Raw genomic sequence first — 25,516 nt, 5'->3', positions numbered from 1 at the left:
CCAAAGATGCGTCCAGATGAGATTTTATCAAATTTTCAATGAACAAAATTTATTTCTTATAGTATTTTAGAGAATTTTTTAATGTAAAATTATGTAATTTATACTAAAATGTCAGTAAAATCCTTACATGAGAACAAAAGATGTAAAATACAAGAAAAACTATAAGCCAAACTTAAAAATGGACATCAATGCAGAAATCCTAAGTACCGTATTACTAAATGGTGCAATGGAAGAACGTGTAGATTCAGTTAGATTTATCAAGAGATTTCAAATTATGACCAGTATCATAAAAATCTATCAGTGTCCTTTGCTATATAACAAATGTCAATAAAGGACAGAAATCATATTATTATCTGAACATAGAAAGAAAAATCATTCGAAAAATTTAACAGCCTTTCAAGGTAGAATAGAACTATTTTAACTTATTGAATATGTTATTTAAAATACTGAGCTAACATTAAGCTTAAAGGTAAAACTTAGACACAGTCTCATTTTTTAAGAAAAACATAAAATGCCTGCTACCACCACCCTTATTTAATGTTGTATAATATACAGGGCCCAAGCAATAAAACAAAAGAAGAAAGAAAAAAAAAAAAAAAACCTTAAGAATTGGAAACAAAGCAAGTAAATCGTATTTGCAAATACATAGAAAATTAAAGAGACTCTGTATCATATTACTAGAAATAATAAAAATTTCAGACAGGATAGCTGATACAACAAATTAGAAACATTCCATAAACCAACAATAACCAATTAAATATTGCAACAAAAGAAAATGTATCATTTACAATAGAAATAAAAATAAAAGGTAACTAGAAATAAAGCAAAAATAAATAGTAAAAATTGCAAAATCTTACGGAAGTTTACAAAAAGTAGCACCCATATTTATACAGAAGAAAACTGAGTATCATAATAATGGTAAATAGTTTCTAAATTAATCCACAGATTTAATGCAAATCTAATCAAAATTTAAGCAGGATGTGTGCAGTGTGCGTGCGTGTGTGTGTGTGTGTATAGACAAACTAGAGAATACAAGTCCAAGAACAGCAAAGACAACTTGGACAAGGAAAACAGATTGGGGCATTTGCCCTATCAGATGTCAATACTGATTATAAGTTAAAGTAATCAACAGTGTGCACTGGTGTAGGAGTAGAAAATAGAGGAAGAAAAGAGAATAGGGATTCTTAAACAAACTCAAGTACCTAAGAGCATTTACTCTTAGATAGTGGTGGCACTGCAGATCAGAGGGAAAACATAAAATAAATACTGTTGGGACAACTGGCTTTCCTGCTAGAAAAAAATATATATATATATCCCTATCTCAGAGCCTGATAAGACCAAAGATGATAGTATACAAAAAAAAAAAAAAAAAAAAAAGCTACTTTTATTCTCTCAGGGTAGGAATAGATTTTTCTAATTACAAAAGCACAACTTACAACTTACAGAAGAAAATATTGATAAATTTGAATATTAATTAAAAGGCACTGTCAAAAAAAAAAAAAAAGACACTGTCAGTAGGGGTGCCTGGCTGGTTCAGTTGGAAGAACATGTGACCCTTGATCTCAGGGTTGTACATCTGAGCCCCAGGTTGGTTGTAGAGATTACTTAAAAACAAAATCTTTAAAAGAAATGGGGGGAAAATGTACATCAATAGGGTTCAAAAAGAAAAAAGTATTCACTAGGAAGAAGTGATATGCATCTAGGACATATAGAGAATTCCTGAAATTCAGCAAGACAAGCCAATGGGGGGAAAAATGAGTCAAGTATATTAAACTAGCTGCTATTCTTAGTAGGAAATAACCTCCAACTACTGCTGATTTGAGAATAAGTAAAATTTATGGCATGTCCTCTGGGCAATTCCTCTAACCACCAAAAAAGCTGAGCAAAGAGACATGGGTCTCCTGAATGCTGAAGGTGCGTATCTAACACTCACTCCTGTTACTGATGTTAAAACTGTACCATATCCTCCCATAATCCTTGACATTAAATGTTACTGCCACTATTGCTTCACACTAAGATTCAAAGAACAGGGAATTCTGTGAACTTAAAAAGGAGCTTCATAAGCTAAGGTGGCAATTCTGTTTTTAAATGCCTGTAAGAATTATATACAAGCAACTCACAGAAGAAGAAAACCTACAGGTCAATAAATGTATTTTAAAAATCCAATGTCACCTAATAAACAAATGAAAATTTAAGTAACCTACGCTGATGTTCACTTCTGTCTATGGGGAATTTATCACTTAATCACAACTAGAAAATAGGACAAAATACATTGAAACAACAATTTTCAGACATTGCACAATAGATTATGATCTCAGAGAGAGGGGAAACAAATGAGTTGAGCCTTATGATTGCCTCCAGATTAAGACCACAGGGAGTTTCCAGGTCATAGCTCAGGGAGAGAATTGAAAGAGAGTCAAGTGATCTCACTGAGCTGCAGAGAAAGAGATCAAAGCTCAGAGAGACTGTGGCAAGTAGAATTTGCAGGGTAGAATGTCAAGGGAGGAGGTAGCTATACAAAACAAGAAAATCTGAACATTTGCAAAGAAATCCTCTCTTACCCTTTGCAGAATATGGGTCTGCTTATATGTAGGACAATTCCTGACATCAAGGAAAATCACTGGAAAGCAGCAGAGATTAGTAAGAGCTAGAAAAAGTTTGTGTTCTTATAATCCAGAATGAGGATATCTCACAATACATGGGACTCTGGGGAGGGTTCACAGAACACACACTTCTTAGCAAAACTAAATTGTCCCCAGAATAAAGGCTTCCTTGCACCATCTTTAAGAAGCTTAATAGCAAGCTTCAAAAAGAATCAAGTTCAATTTGAACTTCAAGTAATAATACAACTTCAAGGCAGAAAATACCAACACTTTCTTAGAGGAATTTAAAAAGAAATCGAGCATCCAAAAATTTGCAAAAAAAAAAAAAAAAAAAAAAAAAATTTGCAACACCCGGCATCCAGTAAACAATTAACAGGGATGCACAGGAGGAGGAAAATATGTCCTATGACCAGAAAAGTCAATCAATAGAAATATACTTAGAAAGAATAGATGATGAAATTTATAAACAAGAAGATTTAACAAGCTAGTATAACTTGTATGAAGGCACTCAAGGAAGTAAAATAAAACATAATGAGAAGAGAAATAGAAACTGTAAAAATTAAACCCAAATGGAATTTCTAGTGATGAAATACATAATATATGTACTGGATAGAACTAACAACAGATGAGACAGTAGAGAAGAAAAGACCAGTGTATGTCAACATACAGCAATGAAATGATCCAAAAATGAAGCACATGATGGGGGAGTGGGGCAAGACTGAACAGAAAGTCAGCAAACTTTAAAAGAAAAAAGAGGGAGAAAGATACCATGCTAACATTAGTCAAGAAAAAGTTAGAATGGCTAGATTAGCATTAGATGAAGTAGACCTCAGATTAAAGAGCATTATCAGTGATAAAGATGATATTACATAATGACAGAGGCTGATTTATTAGAAAAACAGCAATTCAAAATCTATATTCAACTCATAGCAAAAACCCAGATTAATATGAAATAAAAGCTAACAGAACTGAAAAGAGAAAGACACATATCCACAAAACTTTCTTTCAGCAACTGACATAAAAAAAAAATCAGTGAAGCCTTGGAAGATTTGAAACACACTATAATTCATACTGTCCTAATTTAAAAGCGCAAAACACTTCACCTAAAAACAACAGAATATATATTGAAGTATGCATGGAACATTTTCAAGGATTATACACTGAGCTATAAAATAATTCTCAATAAATTTACAAGCTATGAAATCACCCAGAGCTTATCATATAAATTATAAAATACATCCTACAAATATTCTCAGATCACAATGGAACTAAATTAGAAATTTATAATATTAAGATATATGGGAAATCTCCAAATATCTGGAAACTTTACAACAAATTTTTTAACCTGTGAGTCAAAATAAGTCACAAGAGAATCTAGAAAACTTCTTAAACTTCCTGAGGGTAAATAAAAACAGCATATTGAAATTTTAAGGATGAAGCCAAAGGAATGTTTTATAGAAATGTACAGCATTGGATACTTGTATGAGGAAAGTAGAAATCCAAACTATCTAAAATTCTACCTTATGGTAAAATCCAACTATCTAAACTTCTGCCTTATGGAATTAGAAAAGAAGAGCAAATTCAAAGAAGCAGAAGAATGGAAATGGTGGTAAAAACAGAAATCACTGAGAGAAAAATAATTAACTGTGCCAACGTTTGGTTCATGGAAAAGATCAATAAAATTGGTTAATCTTCAGATGCATCAAAAAATAAAAGAGAGAAGAAACAAGCTAACAACCCGAGGAATGAAAGGGAGGATGACACCATATTTTCTATAAGAATGTAAAGTGTGCTAAAGGAAACAGGTAACTTAATGTCATGTTTGACAACTTAGATGAAATGAACAAATAATTTGAGAGACAAAAATCTACCATAGTTCATTCAAGAAGAACTAGATAATATGAATAGCCCTATATCGTTTAAAGAAAGTGAATTCATAATTTAAAATCCTCCCCCAAAGAAACATCAGATCTGAAGAGCTTCACTAGCAAATTCTACAAAACATTAAGGAAAAACACTGCTTCTACAACAATTAGCCGTAAAGCTGACGAGAGGAGACATAAAAACTGAAGAGGACATAAACACTATTGTATTCATCTACTAGGTCTGTGATAACAAATAGCACAAAGTGGCTTAACGATAGAAATTCAATTTTCTTACAGCTCTGGAGATTGAAAGTCCAAGATCAAGGTGCCAGCAGTTTTGGTTTCTCCTAAGTCATTTCTCCCTGACTACCTTCTAGTTGTGTCCTCACATGGCCTCTTCTCTGTGCATGCATATCCCTCGTGTCTTCTCTTCTTAGAAGGATACTTGTCCAATTTGATTATGGCCCCACCTGTATGATGTCACTTAACCTTCATACGCTCTCTAAAGGTCCTATCTCCAAACACAATCACTCTGGGGGTGAGGGTTTCAACTTGTGAACTTCAGAACACTCTGCAGTTCCTAACAACTACCTTGATACCAATATCAAAGATATTAGAAGAAAATTACAGATAAACATCCTTTCATGAATAAAAATGCAAAAGTCCTTAACAAAATATGTTAAATCAAATCCAGAAATACATAGAAAGGGTGGTATATTGTGACCATATGAAATTTATCCAAAAATATAAAGTAAGCTAACACTTCAAGAACAATCTGTATAAGTCACTGTAGGAATACACTCAAAATGAAGAAAAACAATCATTCAATAGATGCAGAAAAGAATTTAACAAAATAAAATTCCTATTTACAAAAAAAAAAAAAAAAAAAAAAAAAAAAAAAACCTTCAGCAGACTATGAATCGAAGAGAAACCTCTCAACCCGATAAAGAGTATCTACAAAAAATCCTATGGTTAACAGCATTCGTAAGAGTGAAAGCCTGAACTCTGTCTCTCTAAGATCTGGAACAACTGAAAGATGTCTGTCCTTAATACATCCTTTCAACAACAACATACTGGAAGTATTAGCCAGTGCTGTTAGGCAAGAAAAAGAAGACAAAAAGATTGCTAAAGAAGATGTATGAAACTCTTATTCAAAGATAGTATGATTGTATATACAAAAAATCATGAGGAATCTATTTTAAAAAGCTGTTAGAAATTATAAATAAACTTAGCAAGGTTGTGAGATATGCAGTCAGAATACAAAATCAGCAGTATTTCTATGTGTAAGCAAGGAACAATCTAAAAATCACAATTAAAAAATTTAATAATATAAGAAACCTGAAATACTTGAAACATGCTTAAGACCTATACACTGGAAACTACAAAACATTGGGGCACATAGTTGACTCAGTCAGTTAAGTGTCTGACTTTGGCTCAGGTCATGATCCCGGGGTCCTAGGATCGAGCCTCAAGTTGAGCTCCCTGCTTAATGCTTCTCCTTCTCCCTCTGCTCCACGGCTCCAGCTCTTTCTTTCTCCCAAATAAAAATATATGTTTATAAAAAATAAAAAAATTAAAAAAAATTTTAAAAAAACACCCTACAAAGCATTGCTGAAAGAAATTTTAAAATATCCGAATAAATGGAGAAATACATATTGTCTTTGCATTCGAAGATTCGATATTGCAAATATTCGATGAATGAATGACATATTCAATGTCAAATACCCCCACAGTGATCTCAATCAAAATCCCATTAGGGGTTCTCTGTAGAAACTGACAAGCTAATTCTAAAATGTATATAGAATGCCAAGGGCCTCGGACAGCAACAACAATTTTGAAAAAGAACAACACCAAAAGACTTTACCACTTAATTTCTAGACTTATTACAGAGCTATAATAATTAAGATACTAGGACTCTGGAATAAGGACAGAAGTATAAAGCAATGGAACAGAATAAAAAGTCCACATGCAATTCTACAAAGATATATATTCAATGATTTTTTTAATATAATTTTTTATTTTTTATAAACATATATTTTTATCCCCAGGGGTACCTAGGTAACTTAATGGAGAAAAGAGAGATGTTTCAAAAACTGATGCTGAAATAACATGGGGGAAAAAAAACCCTCAATCCTTATATTACCCCATTAAAAAAAGGAGTAAATCAGAGATATAAACCTAATAGCTAAACTACAAAATTTTAGAAACAGGAGGAAAAATGTTTACAGTTATGCAAGTAATTCTTAATACACAGAAAAAAAAACATGCTGGACATAAAAAACCCTGATAAACTGTATTTCCTCAAAATTCACTGTTTGATTAATCCTAATAATTTCTCAACAGCTTTCTCTTGAATTTATCCGATCAGTAATGTCCAAGTGTCATATATCACACTTGAATTTCACCTCTTTGATCCCAGTTCTGTCATTTTTGTGGCACACGATTTGGCCAAGTTCCCTAATTTCTCTGTGTCTCAGTTTCATCATCTATAGAACAGAAATACCAACAGTGCCTGTGTCATAAGGACATTATGATGATCAGCTGAGGTATTACACCTGAAACACTCAGTACAGTGCTTCACATGGGCTCAGCATTTAAAGTTTGTTATGACTGTTAACATTTCAAGAATTCACTGTTCATTTACATTTTTCAAGATTTATTCCATTAAACCATGTGATTATTTTTCTGTCTATTAAAAAAAAAAAAATCCAGGGTCCAGAAACAATGATACTACTGTAGTAACAAACAAGCCAGTGTCCAGATCTTGATTTCTAAATACTGTTCTCCAGTAAAACAAATCTCTTTCTAGAAGTGACTGAATCTAGGGCCTGGCCAGGAAAACTCAAGATAAGCTTGGAGTACCTTATAATGCAGTAAAGTAGCAAAGTGCTCAAAAAAACTAAAGGATGGGGAACATGAAAGGACAGGACACAGGAGTCAATCTGAAAGTCCTTCCAAGGGCCAGGACTAGAACAATTTTGAACACTAAAATAAGTAACAACTGGATTATAATGAAGCATAAAATAAATATGAGTTTATACTCATATAAACTAATGATCAAATAAATAAGTAGGGGATGATAACAAACCTTCTTTACAGGAAAAGCTCCAAAATGTATATATACTCCCTCCTCCAATAGGTAGAGTTTAATTCTTGGTCACTTCCCCACCCAGAGGGCAGACTACACTTAGTAATTCAGTTCCAAAGAGTGATAAAAGGGAAATACAGTAACTTTACAGCAGAGAAAACACCTCTGGCAAATACCACCTTAACCAAATGATGACCGTTAAAGAGTTTCAGTGGTGTCACATGGATGTCATGTGCCTCCTGAGATGATGTGACAAGAAGAGCACTTCAATTCTGTGGTATTCCATCCCCAAACCTGTAACTCTAGTCTAATCATTTAAAAAAAAAAAAAAATCAGACAACTGTAAATTGGGGGCCATTCCACAGGATACCTGGCCACTATTCAACCTGTCAAGGTCACAAAAAAACAAGGAAAGACTGAGAAACTGACACAGACCAGAAGAAACTGGGGAGACATACTGACTAAATGCAATGTGATATCCTGCGCTGGATCCTGGAACAGAAGAGAAAATGAATGGGGATAAAAAGGCGAAATTCAAATAAAGTCTGGAATGTAGTTAATACTTATATGCCAAGGCCAGTTTCTTTAAGGTCGATTTTGACAAATGAACCCTGATAATATGAGATGATAACAACAGGGAAAATGGATGAAGGGTATTGTGGATGTTCTGTACTATCTTCATAATATGTCTGTAAATCAAAAATTACTCTAAAATAGTTTTTATGTCAACAAAATTATCAATTTAGGGAAATAAATTTCTTCAAAGACCCAAATATTTTTTAATTTTTGGATGTGCACATTTTAATAGAATATAATCCCTCTGTTCCATTGTTTTTAATAGAATCCTCCTTATTTCTGTTTTGTCCAAGGTTTCCTCACGATTAAATTCAGATTATGCATTCTCGACTGGAATACCACATAGGTGAGGCTCCTTTCTCAGCATTTTACATCTGAAACCTTACACTGTCCTTCTCTCCCTCATTACTGGCATGAATTCTGACCACTGATTGAAGTCCAATTGTTCTCCTATCTTGCAATTAATGCACAATCTATAGGGAGACATTTTGTGACCACACACATCCTGCTCTTCATTGAAATTTTCACCTATATTTAGCATCTATTGCTGCTTTTTGCTTGATTCAGTCTTCTGTAATGGGTACAAAATAGTAAGTTTCCAACCTTAGCACTCCCTCCATTTTTTCTTTTATTGTGGTAGAAAACATATAACCCAAAATTGACCATCTTAACCATTTTTAAGTATATAGTTCAGTAGAGTTAACTATATGCATATTGTTATGAAACAGATCTCCAGAACTTTTTCATCTTGCAAATCTGAAATTTAAACATTAAGTAATTCCATTTATCCCACTCCCCCCAGCACCCAGTAACCACCATTCTACTTCCTGTTTCTATGAATTTGACCATTTTAAATACCTCACATAAATGGAATCATATGGTATTTATCTTTTTGTGACTGGCTTATTTTACTTAGCATAATAACCTCAAGGTCCATCCATGTTGTTGCATGTGACAGGATTTCCTTCCTTTTCAAGGTTAAGTAATATGCCATTTTATGAATATACCACATATTGTTTATCCACTCATTCACTGGTCAATTCCCCATTTTATTCAGATGTAATCAACATGCAGCATTATATACGGTTAAGGTATATCACATAATGATATGACTTATGCATATTGTGAAATGATTATCAAATCAGTTTAGTTACTCTTCATCATTTCATATAGATTCTCTTAACAAATTTCATGCATACCATACAGCAGTGATAACCAGATAGACATCATGTTGTACATGACATCCATAGCACTTATTTATCTTATAACTGGAAGTGCGCACCTTTCGACTATCTTCTTCCAATTCCCCCCTTCAATCCATCCCTCCACTTCTGGTAACTACAAATCTAATCTCTTTTTCTATGATTTTGTGTTTTGTTTTTTGTTTTTTGTTTTAGATTCCACATATCAGCGAGACCATACAGTATTATCTTTTGCTCTCTGATTTATTTCATTTAGCATGATGCCCTCAGCATCTACCCATGTTGTTGCAAATAGCAGGATCTCCTTCTTTGTTTTGGCTGAATAACATTCCTGTGTGTGTATGTGTGTAGCTTCCTTTTTTTACATATTTAATTTTCCCAGTACCATTTATGCAAGAGACTGTCTTATCTCCATTGAGTATTCGTAGCTCTCATGTCAAATACTGCTGACTACATATACAAATTTATTTCTGGGCTCTCAGTTCTGTTCCATTGGTCTATGTATCTGTTTTCATGCCAGTACCATAATGTTTTGATAGCTATATCTTTATAATACAGCTTGAAATATAAAGTGTGATGGTCTTTTGTATTGCCATGTAAATTTTTCTACTTCTGTAAAAAGTGCCATTCAAATGTCAATAGAGATTACATTGAATCTGTGATGACTTTGCTAGTAAACACATTTTTAACAATTTTAATTCTTTCAGTCCATGAACATGGGATAACTTTCCATTCATTTATGCCTTCTTTGATATCTTTCATCAGTGAAAAGTCACAAATTTTAAAAAGAGACACAATAAGAAATAGAAAATCCAAATAAAGAAGTTGAAAATTTGGGTCAAAAACCTTGCAAAAGACATCCAAATAACTTTTAAGGCTCTATGACTTCACTTACACCAAGTATTTCAGGATAAATAATACCAATTCCACACAAAGTAGTCCAGAAAATAAAGGAACACAGAATACTTCTCAAAAACATTTGAAAACATCAGAATTACCCTGCTATCAAAAACCCTACTACAGGGGCGCGCCTGGGTGGCTCAGTGGGTTAAGACACTGCCTTCGGCTCAGGTCATGATCTCAGGGTCCTGGGATCGAGTCCCACATCGGTCTCTCTGCTCAGCAGGGGCCTGCTTCCCTTCCTCTCTCTCTGCCTGCCTCTCTGCCTACTTGTGATCTCTCTCTGCCAAATAAATAAATAAAGTTCTTAAAAAAATAAATAAATAAATAAATAACCCTACTACAAAAGTAGTAAAATACCAATACCCCTCGTGAACATATTTTTAAAAATGTCTTTGAATACCAGGTACCAGTTCAATTAAATATCCATACTCAAAACTCATTCCAGAAGGATCATAGATCTAAATCTGAGCAGTTAAATAAGCTTTTAGAGGAAAATATCTTCATCACCTTGAGAAAGTAAATATTTCTTAAACAAACACTAGCCATAAAGGAAAACAATGAAAAATTGGACATCCTTAAAATTAAGAATTTCTCTTCATCAAAAGATACCATTTTTACCATGAAGTAAAAAGACAGTGACACTTGGCACTTGGCTAGCTCAGTTGGAAGAGCATATGAGTTTTGATCTCTGGGTCATGAGTTCAAGCCTCACATGGGGTGGAGAGATTACATACATACATATATACATTCATAACTTTTAGGAAAATTTAAGTCAAAAAGCAAACCATAGAGTGGGAAAAGATACCTGCAATACATATACCCTATAGTAAACTCATTTTTAAAACAATAAAAAAAGACAAAAACAGAAAATTCAGATGAAATGGAAATAGCCTAATAAAAGAGATAACAACCTTGCTAGCATTCAGGAAGGCATACATTAAAATAGTGTGATATCACTTTAACTCAACAGTTGGGAAAAATTATTAAAATGGATAAAATTCACTATTGATGAGGATTTAGGGAAATAGGCTAAAGGGAAATTAAATTGAAACAGTATCAATCCCCTTTAAATGTGCACAAAATTTAACCAGAAATTCCTCCTCTATATATTTCTCATACAGAAATACTCACACATACAAATATTAATCAAAGATCAGGATGTCATTGTAGTATTGTTTGTAAAAATAAAAATTGGGGAGAAAAACAAAATGTCCTTCAGTTTTGGGACAATTAATAAATTCTGACATTCATAAAATGGAAATCTAAGAGATTATCCTGATCTCCCCTGATTTCTATCCTCTGCCCTTTCAAAGGCTTTCAAACTTGATAAAGCTCTGAGTTAAAATAGTTTGTGAGGTATAACACAATTAGTTATAAATAATAATCAAATAACCAAAACTGCAGGTCATATATTTATATCAGAAGTAAAGTTATTATTTTAATGATATCATTTTGTTAAGATGACTGTCTGACCGAAAAGGATATGGTTTTGATGCCCTGTAGAACATTAATCACTTTAACTTCTAATTCAGCAAACTTGTTTCAAAATGCCTTCCCTAAGACAGTATATACCTTGTTCCTCAAAATGTTCTTTCAACCAGCACTACTCCTTGATTATTTAATGAGTTGAATAAATTATCTGAGACAGAGTTTTTCTCTGTTTGTGTTTCTGCTAATGCAATGTAGTTAAATGAAGTGACACTTGAACGCAGAGTGATTTTTCAAGAATATATGATTTTGACCTTTAGAATAAAAAGGGATTGTGTCTATGGTCAATCAGGAGCTTTCAAAATTTGATTTGAATAAATGAAGAACCTTCAAGTTTACTAGACCGTACTTTTTAAATAACCTTTAAAGAAATGCAGGGCTCTGTTAACTTTCTTTAAACTAAAAAAAAAAAAAAAAAACCTGCGAGATTTACTGACCCATTTTTTGTGCCTATACCAGACGGCTTCCTCTCTACTAATCTGTTTTATCGTCATAATCATGGTCTTCCCGTGGTCTAGTTAGATTTTATACTTCAAAATCTAGCAATCTCTCAAAGAGATTGACTTATATGATTCTACTCAAACTTGGATAGGCTTGTCTCAGACAATCACGATTTAATCATGGACTAGCACAAGCCATTAGCACATTGGGCCAGTCTCCCCGTGTAATCTCTGACTCCACCCCTGCACTTTGGAGCACCACAGAATGTGTCCCTTCACAATAGCTCTTGGCACATTGGCTCACTGGTTTAACATCTACTGTTCAGTTCTCTCCCCCAGGGCTGACAACCCTAGTTCCTTACTCCACTCCCTCTAATTCCTTTCTTGTTCCACATTGAAAATAAATGTGATGACGGAGAAATCCTTTCTTGTGGATTCCACTGAGATAATTTGAGAAGCTAATAATAATTGAGAGTACATTTCTTTACCTGTGACCTCTTTCATTCTCCCTCACTGGAAATGTTTAGGATTTTCTCCCTGTGTTTAGAAATTTCACAATAATGTTCCTTGATGTGGTGTCTCTTTTGCCTTTTGTTTTGCTGGTACTTGAGCTTACTCTCAAATCTAGAAACTCATGTCCTTCCATCTGGAAATTTTTCTTCAGTAAGTAACTTCTCAATCACTGTATTTTTCCATAACTCCTATTATTAGTTACAGACAGGCTATCGTGGATTCGTCTTCTAATCTAATCTTTTATCTGTTTTGTCTCTTTATCCCATTTTCTGAAAAATAGACCTAACTTTATATTCTTTTTTATTTTATGTTAGTCACCATAGAGTACATCATTTGTTTTTGATGTAGTGCTCCATGATTCATTGTTTGGATATAAAACCCAGTGCTCCATGAAATCCATGTCCTCCTTAATATCCGTGACCAGGCTCACCCATCCCCCCACCCCCTCCCTGCTGAAACTCTCCTGTTTGTTTCCCAGATCCACAGTCTCTCATGGTTTGTCTCCTCCTCTGTTTTCCCCTCCTTCATTTTGTCCTTCCTTCTCCTAATGTCCTCCATGCTATTCTTTTATGTTCCACATATAAGTGAAACCATATGATAATTATCTTTCTCTGCTTGACTTATTTCACTTAGCATAATCCCCTCCAGTTCCATCCATGTTGATGAAAATGTTGGGTATTCGTCCTTTCTTTTTTTTTTTTTGAATCTGCATTTTTTAAATTTATTTTCAGCATAACAATATTCACTGTTTTTGCACCACACCCAGTGCTTCATGCAATCCGCACCCTCTCTAATACCCGCCACCTGGTTCCCCCAACCTCCCACCCCCCGCCAACCCTCAGGTTGTTTTTCAGAATCCATAGTCTCTCATGGTTCACCACCCCTTCCAATTTCCCCCAACTCCCTTCCCTCTAACTCTCCTTATCCTCCATGCTATTTGTTATGCTCCACAAATAAGTGAAACCATATGATAACTGACTCTCTCTGCTTGACTTATTTCACTCAGCATAATCTCTTCCGGTCCGGTCCATGTTGCTACAAAAGTTGGGTATTCATCCTTTCTGATGGAGGCATAATACTCCATAGTGTATATGGACCACATCTTCCTTATCCATTCGTCCGTTAAAGAGCATCTTGGTTCTTTCCACAGTTTGACGACCGTGACCATTGCTGCTATAAACATTCACTACATCTGTATCTTTGGGGTAAATTCCCAGGAGTGCAATTGCAGGGTCATAGGGAAGCTCTATTTTTAATTTCTTGAGGAATCTCCACACTGTTCTCCAAAGTAGCTGCACCAACTTGCATTCCCACCAACAGTGTAAGCGGGTTCCCCTTTCTCCACATCCCCTCCAACACATGTTGTTTCCTGTCTTGCTAATTTTGGCCATTCTAACCTGGTATAAGGTGATATCTCAATGTGGTTTTAATTTGAATCTCCCTGATGGCTAATGATGATGAACATTCATCCTTTCTGAATGCTGAGTAATATTCCATTGTGTATACCAACCACACCTTCTTTATGTATTCATCTGTTGAAAGGCATCTTGGCTCTTTCCACAGTTTGGTTATTGTGGACATTGCTGCTATGAACACTGAGGTACATATGGCCCTTCTTTTCACTACATCTGTATCTTTGGGGTAAATACCCATTAGTACAATTGCTGGGTCATAGGGTAGCTCTATTTTTAACTTTTTCAGGAACCTCCACACTGTTTTTCAAAGTGGCTGCACCAACTTGCATTCCCACCAACAGTGTAAGAGGGTTCCCCTTTCTCCACAACCTCTCCAACATTTGTTGTTTCCTGCCTTGCCAATTTTGTATTCAATTCTGATATTTATTTCTTCTAAGGGTTGCTAAATTTCTCAGAGCTCTTTCTGCTTATTATTTTGACCATCTTGTTCACGAATCTCTTCCAGGATTCTCGGGAACTAACAGAGAGTAGCATAATCCTGGACTAGCTATCTCAGGTCCTACCTGGTTTTGTATAATTCAAATTTTATTGGACCTCAAGCAACAAGATGACCAAAAATTTCAGGTTACTGTGGCTAAGTTTTAAGGAGCCTAAAACATGAAGAAGGCTGAGGATCTTCAAAAAGACTTTGCCAAGAGGACATCTAAGCAATTAGTTAACTAGTTGATCTAGTAACTGAATCTCCTGAGTATTCTACCACTTTCAGAATCAAAAAAGGGATGACTTCTGACATCAGCAAGCATTGCTAAGTTCAAGCACCTATCTCATTTCACAATGGGATTCCAGGGGAGGCTTTAGGGCCATCAAATGTTCCAAGAAAAAGATTTCCTGGCGTTTAGTGGTTTGGGTCATCCTAATCTTAGGGTGTCCAGGAAAAAGAACATTTACCTTATCAGGATGAGGAAAGCTTCTTCTTGATCCAGGGCTGCTCAGACTACTATAGTTAGAAGCTGGTTTAACCTGTCTTGTTTTAAGTAAAACTCAGTTCTTAAAAGATCATTTCATCCTCTCCTAGGGGCTCACAAATGATCTGTTTGGTAATAGAAATTTTTCATAAGTCAAAACTGCTAATCTGTCATTTCTTGAAGGACAATGTATTGTAGAAACTACAGATCAGTAGTACCTCTTCTCTTCTCTCTCTTCCATCATGAAAAGCAACTCTGCAATAATGCTTAACTCAACAAACATTATTAAATATCTACAATATACAAAGCACCGAGTGTGCTTAAGCAAAGAGGAAGAAAGATTCAACCTTTACCCTCCAGAAGTCTGTCCTTCAATAGGGAAGTATAAAAATAACTATAATGTGAGACAATAAAACAGGCACTGTAATAAAGATACTTTAAAAAGCCTTAAGGAAGCTCAGAAAATACAAATTCCAGCTGGAATTCCACAAAAACTGTAAATGTTTCTAATAAGTGATTTGGGCACTGGCTAAAGATTTTAATTCATTCAAAGTAACTTGGTTCTTGCTCTCTCTTTCTCTCTTATTGTGGACTTTAATTCCATCTATACGGTTTGCAAAGCAATTTTGCAAAACACACTCTTTCCTTGAGAAAAGAGACCATTCACTAGGTGGCAATAAAAGAACAAAGCTATAAAGGCCACATGTATTTAGAATCTAAAACATTCTACCAATAAAATATGACAACTGCTACTTTCATAATAATTTATTTTAAGGAACCAGTCAGTTTGGTCACTTGCACAGTAATTGCAAAGGTCTTAAGTAAATGAGTGCCTCTACTATTTTTTGTGTGTGCTGTTTTTGTACTTTTCACGAAACCTAAAATAAAGGAATGATGTGTTTGGGACATAAAATAGGAAAGAAACTGATTCAAATTATATTTAAAAAGACTCCAGTAAAAATCTATAATTTGATCAGATTCTTAAGTAGTTCAGAAAATAATTGATGAACTGTTAGTACACTGTAATCTCAAAAAGGAAAAAGCAGTAAGCAGATTTTTTAAAAAATCAAGTTACATAAAATGAAATAAATAGTCCTGAAGAGTAATCACAGAAATGGAAAGAAAAAGGAGGCTCAAAATATCATTTCATAAAAACTAAATTACCTTCTTGGCTGTGATAACTCCAAAGGGAGGTTACAGTATAACTAACATACTGCTGGTAATAGGATTAACATTTTCTGGAAAATAATGGTGGCAACAGAGAATAAAAGCAACACAAAACTCGGACCTATTAGCTCAAGGATCCCAATCCTGAGAATTTATCCTAAAGAAAGAATCTAGCACAAGTATAAAATCCATAAATATTAACATGTTGTCAATAGTAATGTCTATAATGGAAGGAAAAAAAAAAAAACTGGAGACCACAAATGTGCTCGGGTAAGTAGTATCACAATGAATCAGCAAGCTGCTTCTTGCTCTTTCAGAGGTAGACAGGACCAGAAGGACTTTTGGAGTCAGAGCTGCAAGACCAGAGAAGCAGTCCAGCAAGGACGGCCCTTTGCAGAGCTCTGGCTTAGCCCTCTGCGTGGGGAGCAACACTGAGAACAAGGAAGGCAGGAGAGAAGAGGGAGCAGCAGCTGAGCTGAACTTAAAAAGAGAGAGGAAAGGTATAAAAAAAATGTTGAAAAATGACAGTAAGCTACCAGCGTTGGAGACAAGACGATGACAGTATGGGTCACCTGGAGATAGTGGCATCTCATTAGAACACTGTTAGTATTATATACTGAAAGCCACCTTCTCTGTGCTTTTGTGCTTGTTTGTTTTCCAGATTCTCTGCAATAAATATATAATATTTATTACTATACAAAAATTATATATTACATGTTATATATGTAACTTATTATTATTTACATAATTGGAAAAAATGTTATTTGTTAAGAGTAAAATAAAACACAAGTCTCTAGTCACCGCTACTCTTAAGTGTGACAGCTTGTTAGACGGCACAATCTTGAGTTCGCGCACAGACCCAGTGAATCAAAACCTGCAGGTTAACAAATTAACAGATGGTTCCCAATACATAGTCTGAGAACCAATGTTCTCTTCCTCCTGCTCCTCACACCCCCAAAGTATGCGAGGCATGAGAATTTACCAGACTCTTTTGTGGCCTTCCTGTACGAAGACATGTTGTCCCCATGCCCAGATGAGGTGAGTAAAATGCTTCTGCAGGTACTGAGCCTTGTGCCCCGAGAGTCAGGCAGAAGGTCTGAATGGCATCCTGGGGCCAGCACACAATTGTTGTTCACCTGGTCAAACACACAATGCAAAGGAATTTCTGTTAGACAGCTGGAGTTTCCACAGGTTTAACAGATTACTACCAACATTTGGTCAGTCACTGTGTCTCTTAACACCACACTTCAGCTAAACTAGATGTTGGGGATTAACACTGAATGGGTAAGAACTAACTACAGAGCCTGTATTCAAGTAGTTCATGTTCAATCTATCAAAAATCCTCAGAATAAGCATTTTTTTCTTTTCTAACCTTTGCCATAACAGGCCTGTAAAATCATGTTATGTTGTTCCCACTGGTTAAACCTAGAATATTTTTTGTCTGGCAACCTCTCCATTAGCTACTTGCAAGTGATATTGGGTTACTATAATTGGAATCTAAAAGTTAATGTTTTGAAACATACATATTTTAAAATTTCAAGATACAGGATGTTAAAGATTATTTAAAACATGGATGGAAGGCAAAAAGGAAGGGATAAGTGACATGTCCTTTTAATGTTATATGAGAATAATATTTAACAGGCACTCCCAAGGATTATTCAGTTATGAATATTCAGTTATGAAGTATAATGCATGCTGCATTCCACCAATAAACATATGAATGGTCCTATACTCCCACCTATCCTCTTTATATAAATACACCCCCACACACAGGAAAGATCTCTCTAGCACACTGATGAGTAGACTGAAATTCATATTAACCCAAAATAACAGTCACCAGTTTCACATCTTTCACAGAAGTCAGTAGTGCTCTCAGAGCAACAAATTTGATCAGAAAGCATGCCCATTTCTGGCATTTATTAGGGCAGTGAGATTGAGGTAGGCCTATAGAAACAGAACAATCAAACTGGATAAATTTATCTTATTCTACATTTTATCTAGTATATCTTAGGACAGATAGACAAAAGAATATCTTAATTAAGCTGATTGACACTTAATTCAGTTTTTGACTTGTAGCCACTACAGTAAATCAGCAATAGTTTAAGATTATACATAAAAAATTATATTAAAAAAAAGATTATACAATTTTTAAAAAATTATACAATTCAACAAGTCTCTATTAAAACATAGATAGATGGTCTATGAGGTCTACAAAAGTAAATTATATAATAAAAACGGAATCTTCATTTATTAAAATGCAAAAGAAAATTTTAAGGAAATATAGTGAAAACTTTTACCATATTACCACTTCCTCCAATGCTTGACTAAGTAAGCCCCCAGCAATTCTTCCCCATAATTTCCTTTTTCACAATGATTTCTGGACTCATCTTCCCAAGTTGAACCATAAAATAAAATTAAATTAAATTAAAATAAAAAAGGCCTTGAAGTCAGAACTTTTTCATTTTTGTATGTTCAGTGACTAGCACATTCTAAACACTCAAGAAATGTTTGGTGGATTAACTGATTAGTTAATTCCATGAAAAATGTGTATGCATCACCAGGCAATCTCCATAACTACATCAAGAACTCTGGGAAGTTACAGAGGTCAGATCCCTAAATTAAAACTTTCCCTCCAATCCCTAAAGAAGGTTGCTAATAGTGTAGAAAATCAAGGAATTAATCCTGAGAAGGGGAAAATCTTTTTTAAAAAATAGTACTTGTTTTGGGATACAGCACTGAGGATAGACAAAGTTCTAATATGGCACAAAGTGGCCCCACACGATCACAAGAGGAAGAAAACACAAGTGTTTGGTTTGCTCAAGAAACAAAAGCAGGACATTTTTCTTCAGGAGTTAGAATGCCAAAGAAGAGTCAATGAACACTGCACATATTCTCAAAGGCCCAGTTAAGGTGCTATTTTCAGTCTGCCTCAAATGCTCTCAGAACTAAAGCAGATGCCAGCAAAAACCATTCCTGCAGATTCGACTTTATGTTGGATGCAAGATGCCAAAATATAATTTGAAATGACATGGTTAGCACCTCGTCCTGGTAATTCCAACCTTTGGGGCTGAGCACTTCTAATTCTTTTGAAAGTTCTATCATGACTCATTCTCTCTGAGACCCGTGTTGGCCTAGGGAGAAGAGAGTGAAAGGAACCCAAATGTCCAGTACTGAGTATCTGACTGCCCTACCTGAAGTTACCTCAGGAATAAGAGTTACTTCCTGTGGAATCTGTATTTCCTATGACCAAATTCTCATGGCATGCTTCTTTAGCATGTTTTATACCACTTATGAAGATAACCAATATTCACATAGAAAGTAAAGTTACCCTTAGGAAATGTCACTTTTGATCAGTGGCTTCTTGGGTCACTCTCTGCAATATGTTTGTGTGAGGCTTGGTGGATATGAAGCAGGGAGGGATGTCTGAAGTGCTCCTCCAGGAGCCACAGGCAGTGCTGGCCAACACAGTCAGACAAGAAAAAGAAAGTACTGAGACAGGGAAGGAAAAACTGAAAATGTCTTATTCACAAGATGAAGATTTTCAAACATGATTATATCTTAATAAAGCAGATTTTTAAAGGCCATAAAAGATAAATAGTCTACTTCAATGAAAGTAAAATAAAACACATTGAGGTGATTATGTAAGAACAATTTAAAAAATCAAGTTACTAATGGAAGTTTAAACATTAAGAAAATAGTTGCCATGCTCCTGGATTGGAAGAATAAATATTGTGAAAATGTCTATGCTACCTAAAGCAATCTACACATTTAATGCAATTCCTATCAAAGTACCATCCATCTTTTTCAAAGAAATGGAACAAATAATTCTAAAATTTATATGGAACCAGAAAAGACCTCGAATAGCCAAAGGGATATTGAAAAAGAAAGCCAACGTTGGTGGCATCACAATTCCGGACTTCAAGCTCTATTACAAAGCTGTCATCATCAAGACAGCATGGTACTGGCACAAAAACAGACACATAGATCAATGGAACAGAATAGAGAGCCCAGAAATAGACCCTCAAATCTATGGTCAACTAATCTTCGACAAAGCAGGAAAGAATGTCCAATGGAAAAAAGACAGCCTTTTCAATAAATGGTGCTGGGAAAATTGGACAGCCACATGCAGAAAAATGAAATTGGACCATTTCCTTACACCACACACAAAAATAGACTCAAAATGGATGAAGGATCTCAATGTACGAAAGGAATCCATCAAAATCCTTGAGGAGAACACGGGCAGCAACCTCTTCGACCTCTGCCGCAGCAACATCTTCCTAGGAACAACGCAAAAGGCAAGGGAAGCAAGGGAAAAAATGAACTACTGGGATTTCATCAAGATCAAAAGCTTTTGCACAGCAAAGGAAACAGTTAACAAAATCAAAAGACAACTGACAGAATGGGAGAAGATATTTGCAAACGACATATCAGATAAAGGACTAGTGTCCAGAATCTATAAAGAACTTAGCAAACTCAACACCCAAAGAACAAATAATCCAATCAAGAAATGGGCAGAGGACATGAACAGACATTTCTGCAAAGAAGACATCCAGATGGCCAACAGACACATGAAAAAGTGCTCCATATCACTCGGCATCAGGGAAATACAAATCAAAACCACAATGAGATATCACCTCACACCAGTCAGAATGGCTAAAATCAACAAATCAGGAAATGACAGATGCTGGCGAGGATGCGGAGAAAGGGGAACCCTCCTACACTGTTGGTGGGAATGCAAGCTGGTGCAGCCACTCTGGAAAACAGCATGGAGGTTCCTCAAAATGTTGAAAATAGAACTGCCCTATGACCCAGCAATTGCACTATTGGGTATTTACCCTAAAGATACAAATGTAGTGATCCAAAGGGACACATGCACCCGAATGTTTATAGCAGCAATGTCCACAATAGCCAAACTATGGAAAGAACCTAGATGTCCATCAACAGATGAATGGATCAAGAAGATGTGGTATATATACACAATGGAATACTATGCAGCCATCAAAAGAAATGAAATCTTGCCATTTGCAACAACATGGATGGAACTAGAGCGTATCATGCTTAGCGAAATAAGTCAAGCAGAGAAAGACAACTATCATATGATCTCCCTGATATGAGGAAGTGGTGATGCAACATGGAGGCTTAAGTGGGTAGAAGAAGAATAAATGAAACAAGATGGGATTGGGAGGGAGACAAACCATAAGTGACTCTTAATCTCACGAAACAAACTGAGGGTTGCCGGGGGGAGGGGGTTTGGGAGAAGGGGATGGGATTATGGACATTGGGGAGGGTATGTGATTTGGTGAGTGCTGTGAAGTGTGTAAACCTGGTGATTCACCGACCTGTACCCCTGGGGATAAAAATATATGTTTATAAAAAATAAAAAATTAAAAAAAAAAAAAAGAAAAAAAAAAGAAAATAGTTGCTATCCACCAATGAGAATGAGAAAGAACTGTCACCCCTCATGGGTCCTTACCATCTGTTTGTACTTTTAAAAGCACTAGAATTCTGTATCAACAGTGCTCAGAGCCACTTGCAACACTGGAACTGACATACTTACCATGAACCACACTCTGAGCAAATACTTTTTCAATTATTAGAATGGCATTAGTAAAAATAACTGCTTACTAATAACACCATTTAAAAATTATTTCATTACCTTGATAGTTCTGCTATTTAGGTGCCAAGATAAACAATCTTCTACTGTTGGTTTCATTCATGACATAAATTGCTTTGGCAAATTCCCTGAAACCTCCTCAACATCAGGTCCATCGGTCTGTTCTTCCTGTTTATCTTCCCTCTTGCCTGCTTCTCTCTTTGAGACATATGCCCGTAATTACAAGAGAGTGCCCCTTCTGAAATATATAGTTCCTGTACCTTTAATCAACAGACCTTGGCTCAAATAACCCAAGAAACTACTTACTTATAGGGTACAGTCACAAACCATACATATTTTATGCATGTGTAGATAAAAGTTGACATAGCAGGCCTGAGGCTGCTACACTTAGAAAAACCTACCTGCAAGGGGTGCCCCTGGCTGTCATCTGGGAACTTGTCAGGCAAAACTTTCCCTTAATGAGAAAAGAGGCTCACTGTGCCTAAACTATATAAGTGATGTGCTGTATGTTGAACACCTGATTTCTTTATGGGCATCAGGAATTTTAGTGACCACCATCAGTCACACAAGTACTGTATGCCTCCATGACTGACCCCCAAGAAAGACCCTCAATTCCTAGCCTCAGGTGAGCTTCCTTGGTATAAAACATTTCATACAAGTTGTCATAACTTGTTGCTGGGGGAATGAAGTACATTCTATGTGACCTCACTAAGAGAGGACTCTGAAAAGCTTGCACCTGCTTTCTACCTATAAAGGACTGAATGTCTGTGTCCCTCCAAAATTCTTATGTTGAAACCCTAACCCCAATATGATGGTATTTGGAGGTGGAGACTCTGGGAAATAATTATATCATGAGAGTGGAGTCCTCAAGAATGGGATTAGTGCCCTCATACAAAGACGAGAGAGCCAGACAGCTCTTTTTCTACATGTGAAGATACAAGAAGGCAATCTGCAATCTGGAAAAAAGTCCTCACCAAAACATGACCAGGCTGGCACCCCAATCTTGGACTTTAAGCATCCAAAACTGTGAGAAGTAAATGTCTGCTGTTTAAGCCTTTTATGGTATTTTGTTATAGGAGCTTGAAGTCACTAGGAGGAAAACTGGTACTGAAAATTGGTGGTACGGCTGTAACAATACTTAATGCAGAAGTAGCTTTAGAACTGGGTAATGCATAGGGGCTGAAAAAGTTTGAGGTTCATGCTAGAAAAAGCCTAGACTGCCATGAAGGGACACTTAAAGGCAATTCTGTTAAGAGCTCTGGAAGAAAAGAAGAGAGCTCCAACGTATCCATTTTCTTAGAGAACACCTAAGTCACCATGAACAGAATTTTGATTAGAAATATGGATGGCAACGGTGATTTTAATAAAGTCTCAGACTAAAATGAGCAATAGGTCACTGCACAACATTAAAGGATCAAGTGGAAAAGGAAGATAACATATATGAGCAGGTGGAAAATTTCAGTAGAGTGACAGAAACTACTTTAAAAAAAATCAAATGGAAATACTAGAAATAAAAAACTATCAGAGATAAAGGATTTCTTAGATGGAGCTATTAGAAGACTGAAGCTGTAGCTGAAGAAAAAAATTCTAAGTTTGAAAATAGGTAAATAGAAATTATACAAAAATGAAACAAGCAGATGAGTAAAAATCAGAAGATCATTCAGAAGTTATGGGACATTATCAAATGGCCTAATTTCTGTATAACTGGAGTCACCAAAAGAGTGAATAACTGACAAATTCCCATAATTAATATGGGATAAGAAATCACAAATCAAAGAAATGTTCAGAACACTAAGTGGGGGCGGGAGGGTATATGGATTGCACACATCATAGTCCAAGTGCTAAAAAACAAAGATATTCAGAAAATCTTGGTGGTATCTAGAAAAAAAAGAAAAATTATAGGAGATTCCTCAGCAGAAATGACTGAAGCCAGAAGACAACGGAATGACATCTTTGAAGTGCTGAAAGATAGCTGTCATTCCAGAATTTCATTTCCACCATAAATATCTTTCAATTATCAGGTCAAAAGAAATAAAAAAGTAAGAAAATCAAGAAAAAATAAAGAAAATACAGAAATACAAAGAAAAATATAGAAAAATGTAGAAAGAAGAAAAAAGAAACAAATAGAATTCAATGTCAGCATACTAGCACTAAATGTTAAATGAAGAAAATGTGTGATACACATGGAAATTTGAAACTACACCCCCCAAAATGTGAAAAATACCAGAAATGGTAAAAATATAAAGGATTTTTTTTCTCTTCTTAACATATAATTATGACTTCTGGTTTAGATTAAACACGCAAAGAGATAGGAAGTCATCACTACCATCACAAAAAGGCTGAAGAAAGTTAAAAAAAAAAAAAAAAAGATTTTTCTTAGATCCACCAGAGAACTGAGGTAGCAAAGCAAATCATCACCCAAAATCTGGAGAGATAGGCAGATACAGAGAAGCACAGCTGAGATTAGCTTACCTACAACAGAAGGTACCAGAGACAGTAAGGGGTAGGAAGAATTAAACAGTAAGTTTTACAAAGTGCTGGAAGCTGAGTATGGACCACTTCGAAAGTGAAAAACCCCGGAAGTGAAAGTAGTCAAAAGGTACAGACTTGTGGAATGCCTGGGTGGCTTAGTGGTTAAGCATCTGCTTTGGCTCAGGTCATGATCCCAAGGTCCTGGGATGGAGCCCTGTATCAGGCTCTCTGCTCAGTGGGGAGTCTGCTTCCTCCTCTCTCTCTCTCTGCCTGCCTTTCTGCCTACTTGTGAACTGTCTGTCAAATAAATAAATAAAAATCTTTAAGAAAATAAAAAAAATAAGAAATAAAAAATAAAATAAATAAGTTCTAGAGATATAATGTATAGCAGGTGACTGGTAAGTTCTTACCACAAGAAAAAATTACAACTGTGTGGTGATGGATGTCATTTAGTCTTACTATGGTGGTTTCTCAATATATATAAATATTGAATCATTATGCCTTTCACCTGAAAGTAATATGTTATAGGCCAATTATATCAACTCTTAAAAAATGGGGAAAAGACAGACACTCACCCAAAAGAGGCAAAGAAATTGCCAGTAAGCATGTGAAAAGATTGCAACATGATTAAATAACAGGAAAATGCAAAATAAAACTGCAATAAGATAACAATACTCCCCCCAACTAGAAAGCTCAAAATTAAAAAGGCTAAAAATTGGAAGTGTTGACAATGATTTGGAAAAATTACAAGTGTTGGCAATGATTTGGATAAATTATGTATTGTCGTGTATAGTTGGAGAATGTAAAATGATACAAATGGTTTTAAATCAAGTGTGACAGTTTCTTTTTACATTTAACATGTATTTACCACAGAAGCAGCACATTTACTCCTAGATATTTACATAGGGGAATGTATTAAGTGCAATGAAAACTTAGATGCGCACAAAGACTTGTTCATCAATGTTCATAGCAGAGCTTTTCACAATAATTTCAACCTTAAAACAGTCCAGATGCCCCTCACTGGATGAATGTATAATGATATAAAGGAATGAAACAGTGTTCCAAAATAAAAGGAGCAAAGTGCGGGGGAAGGGGGGGGGACAAAAACCAGGGGCCCATACTTATAGGGGCCCCAATACTTGTATGGATTTTAGCTCCAAGAATTCTACCAGGTTCTCATGAGGAAAATTATTTAAATAAATACC

At 35.4% G+C, this 25,516-nt stretch overlaps 1 protein-coding gene across 1 annotated transcript in view; it reads right to left on the bottom strand.

Annotated features, from left to right (window-relative positions):
- PTPN20 (protein tyrosine phosphatase non-receptor type 20) overlaps positions 1-25,516 on the bottom strand; it is a 115,475-nt gene that overhangs the window by 77,316 nt on the left and 12,643 nt on the right. Inside the window, exon 2 of the mRNA XM_059169670.1 lies at positions 17,208-17,361. Within this exon, the coding sequence (XP_059025653.1) occupies positions 17,208-17,241 (34 nt within the window). The 5' untranslated portion in view covers positions 17,242-17,361. The remainder of the gene's footprint in view (positions 1-17,207; positions 17,362-25,516) is intronic.

This window comes from Mustela lutreola, chromosome 4, assembly GCF_030435805.1.
Source record: "Mustela lutreola isolate mMusLut2 chromosome 4, mMusLut2.pri, whole genome shotgun sequence".
Taxonomy (NCBI): Eukaryota; Metazoa; Chordata; class Mammalia; order Carnivora; family Mustelidae; genus Mustela; species Mustela lutreola.
This window is presented reverse-complemented; position numbering and strand designations above follow the sequence as displayed.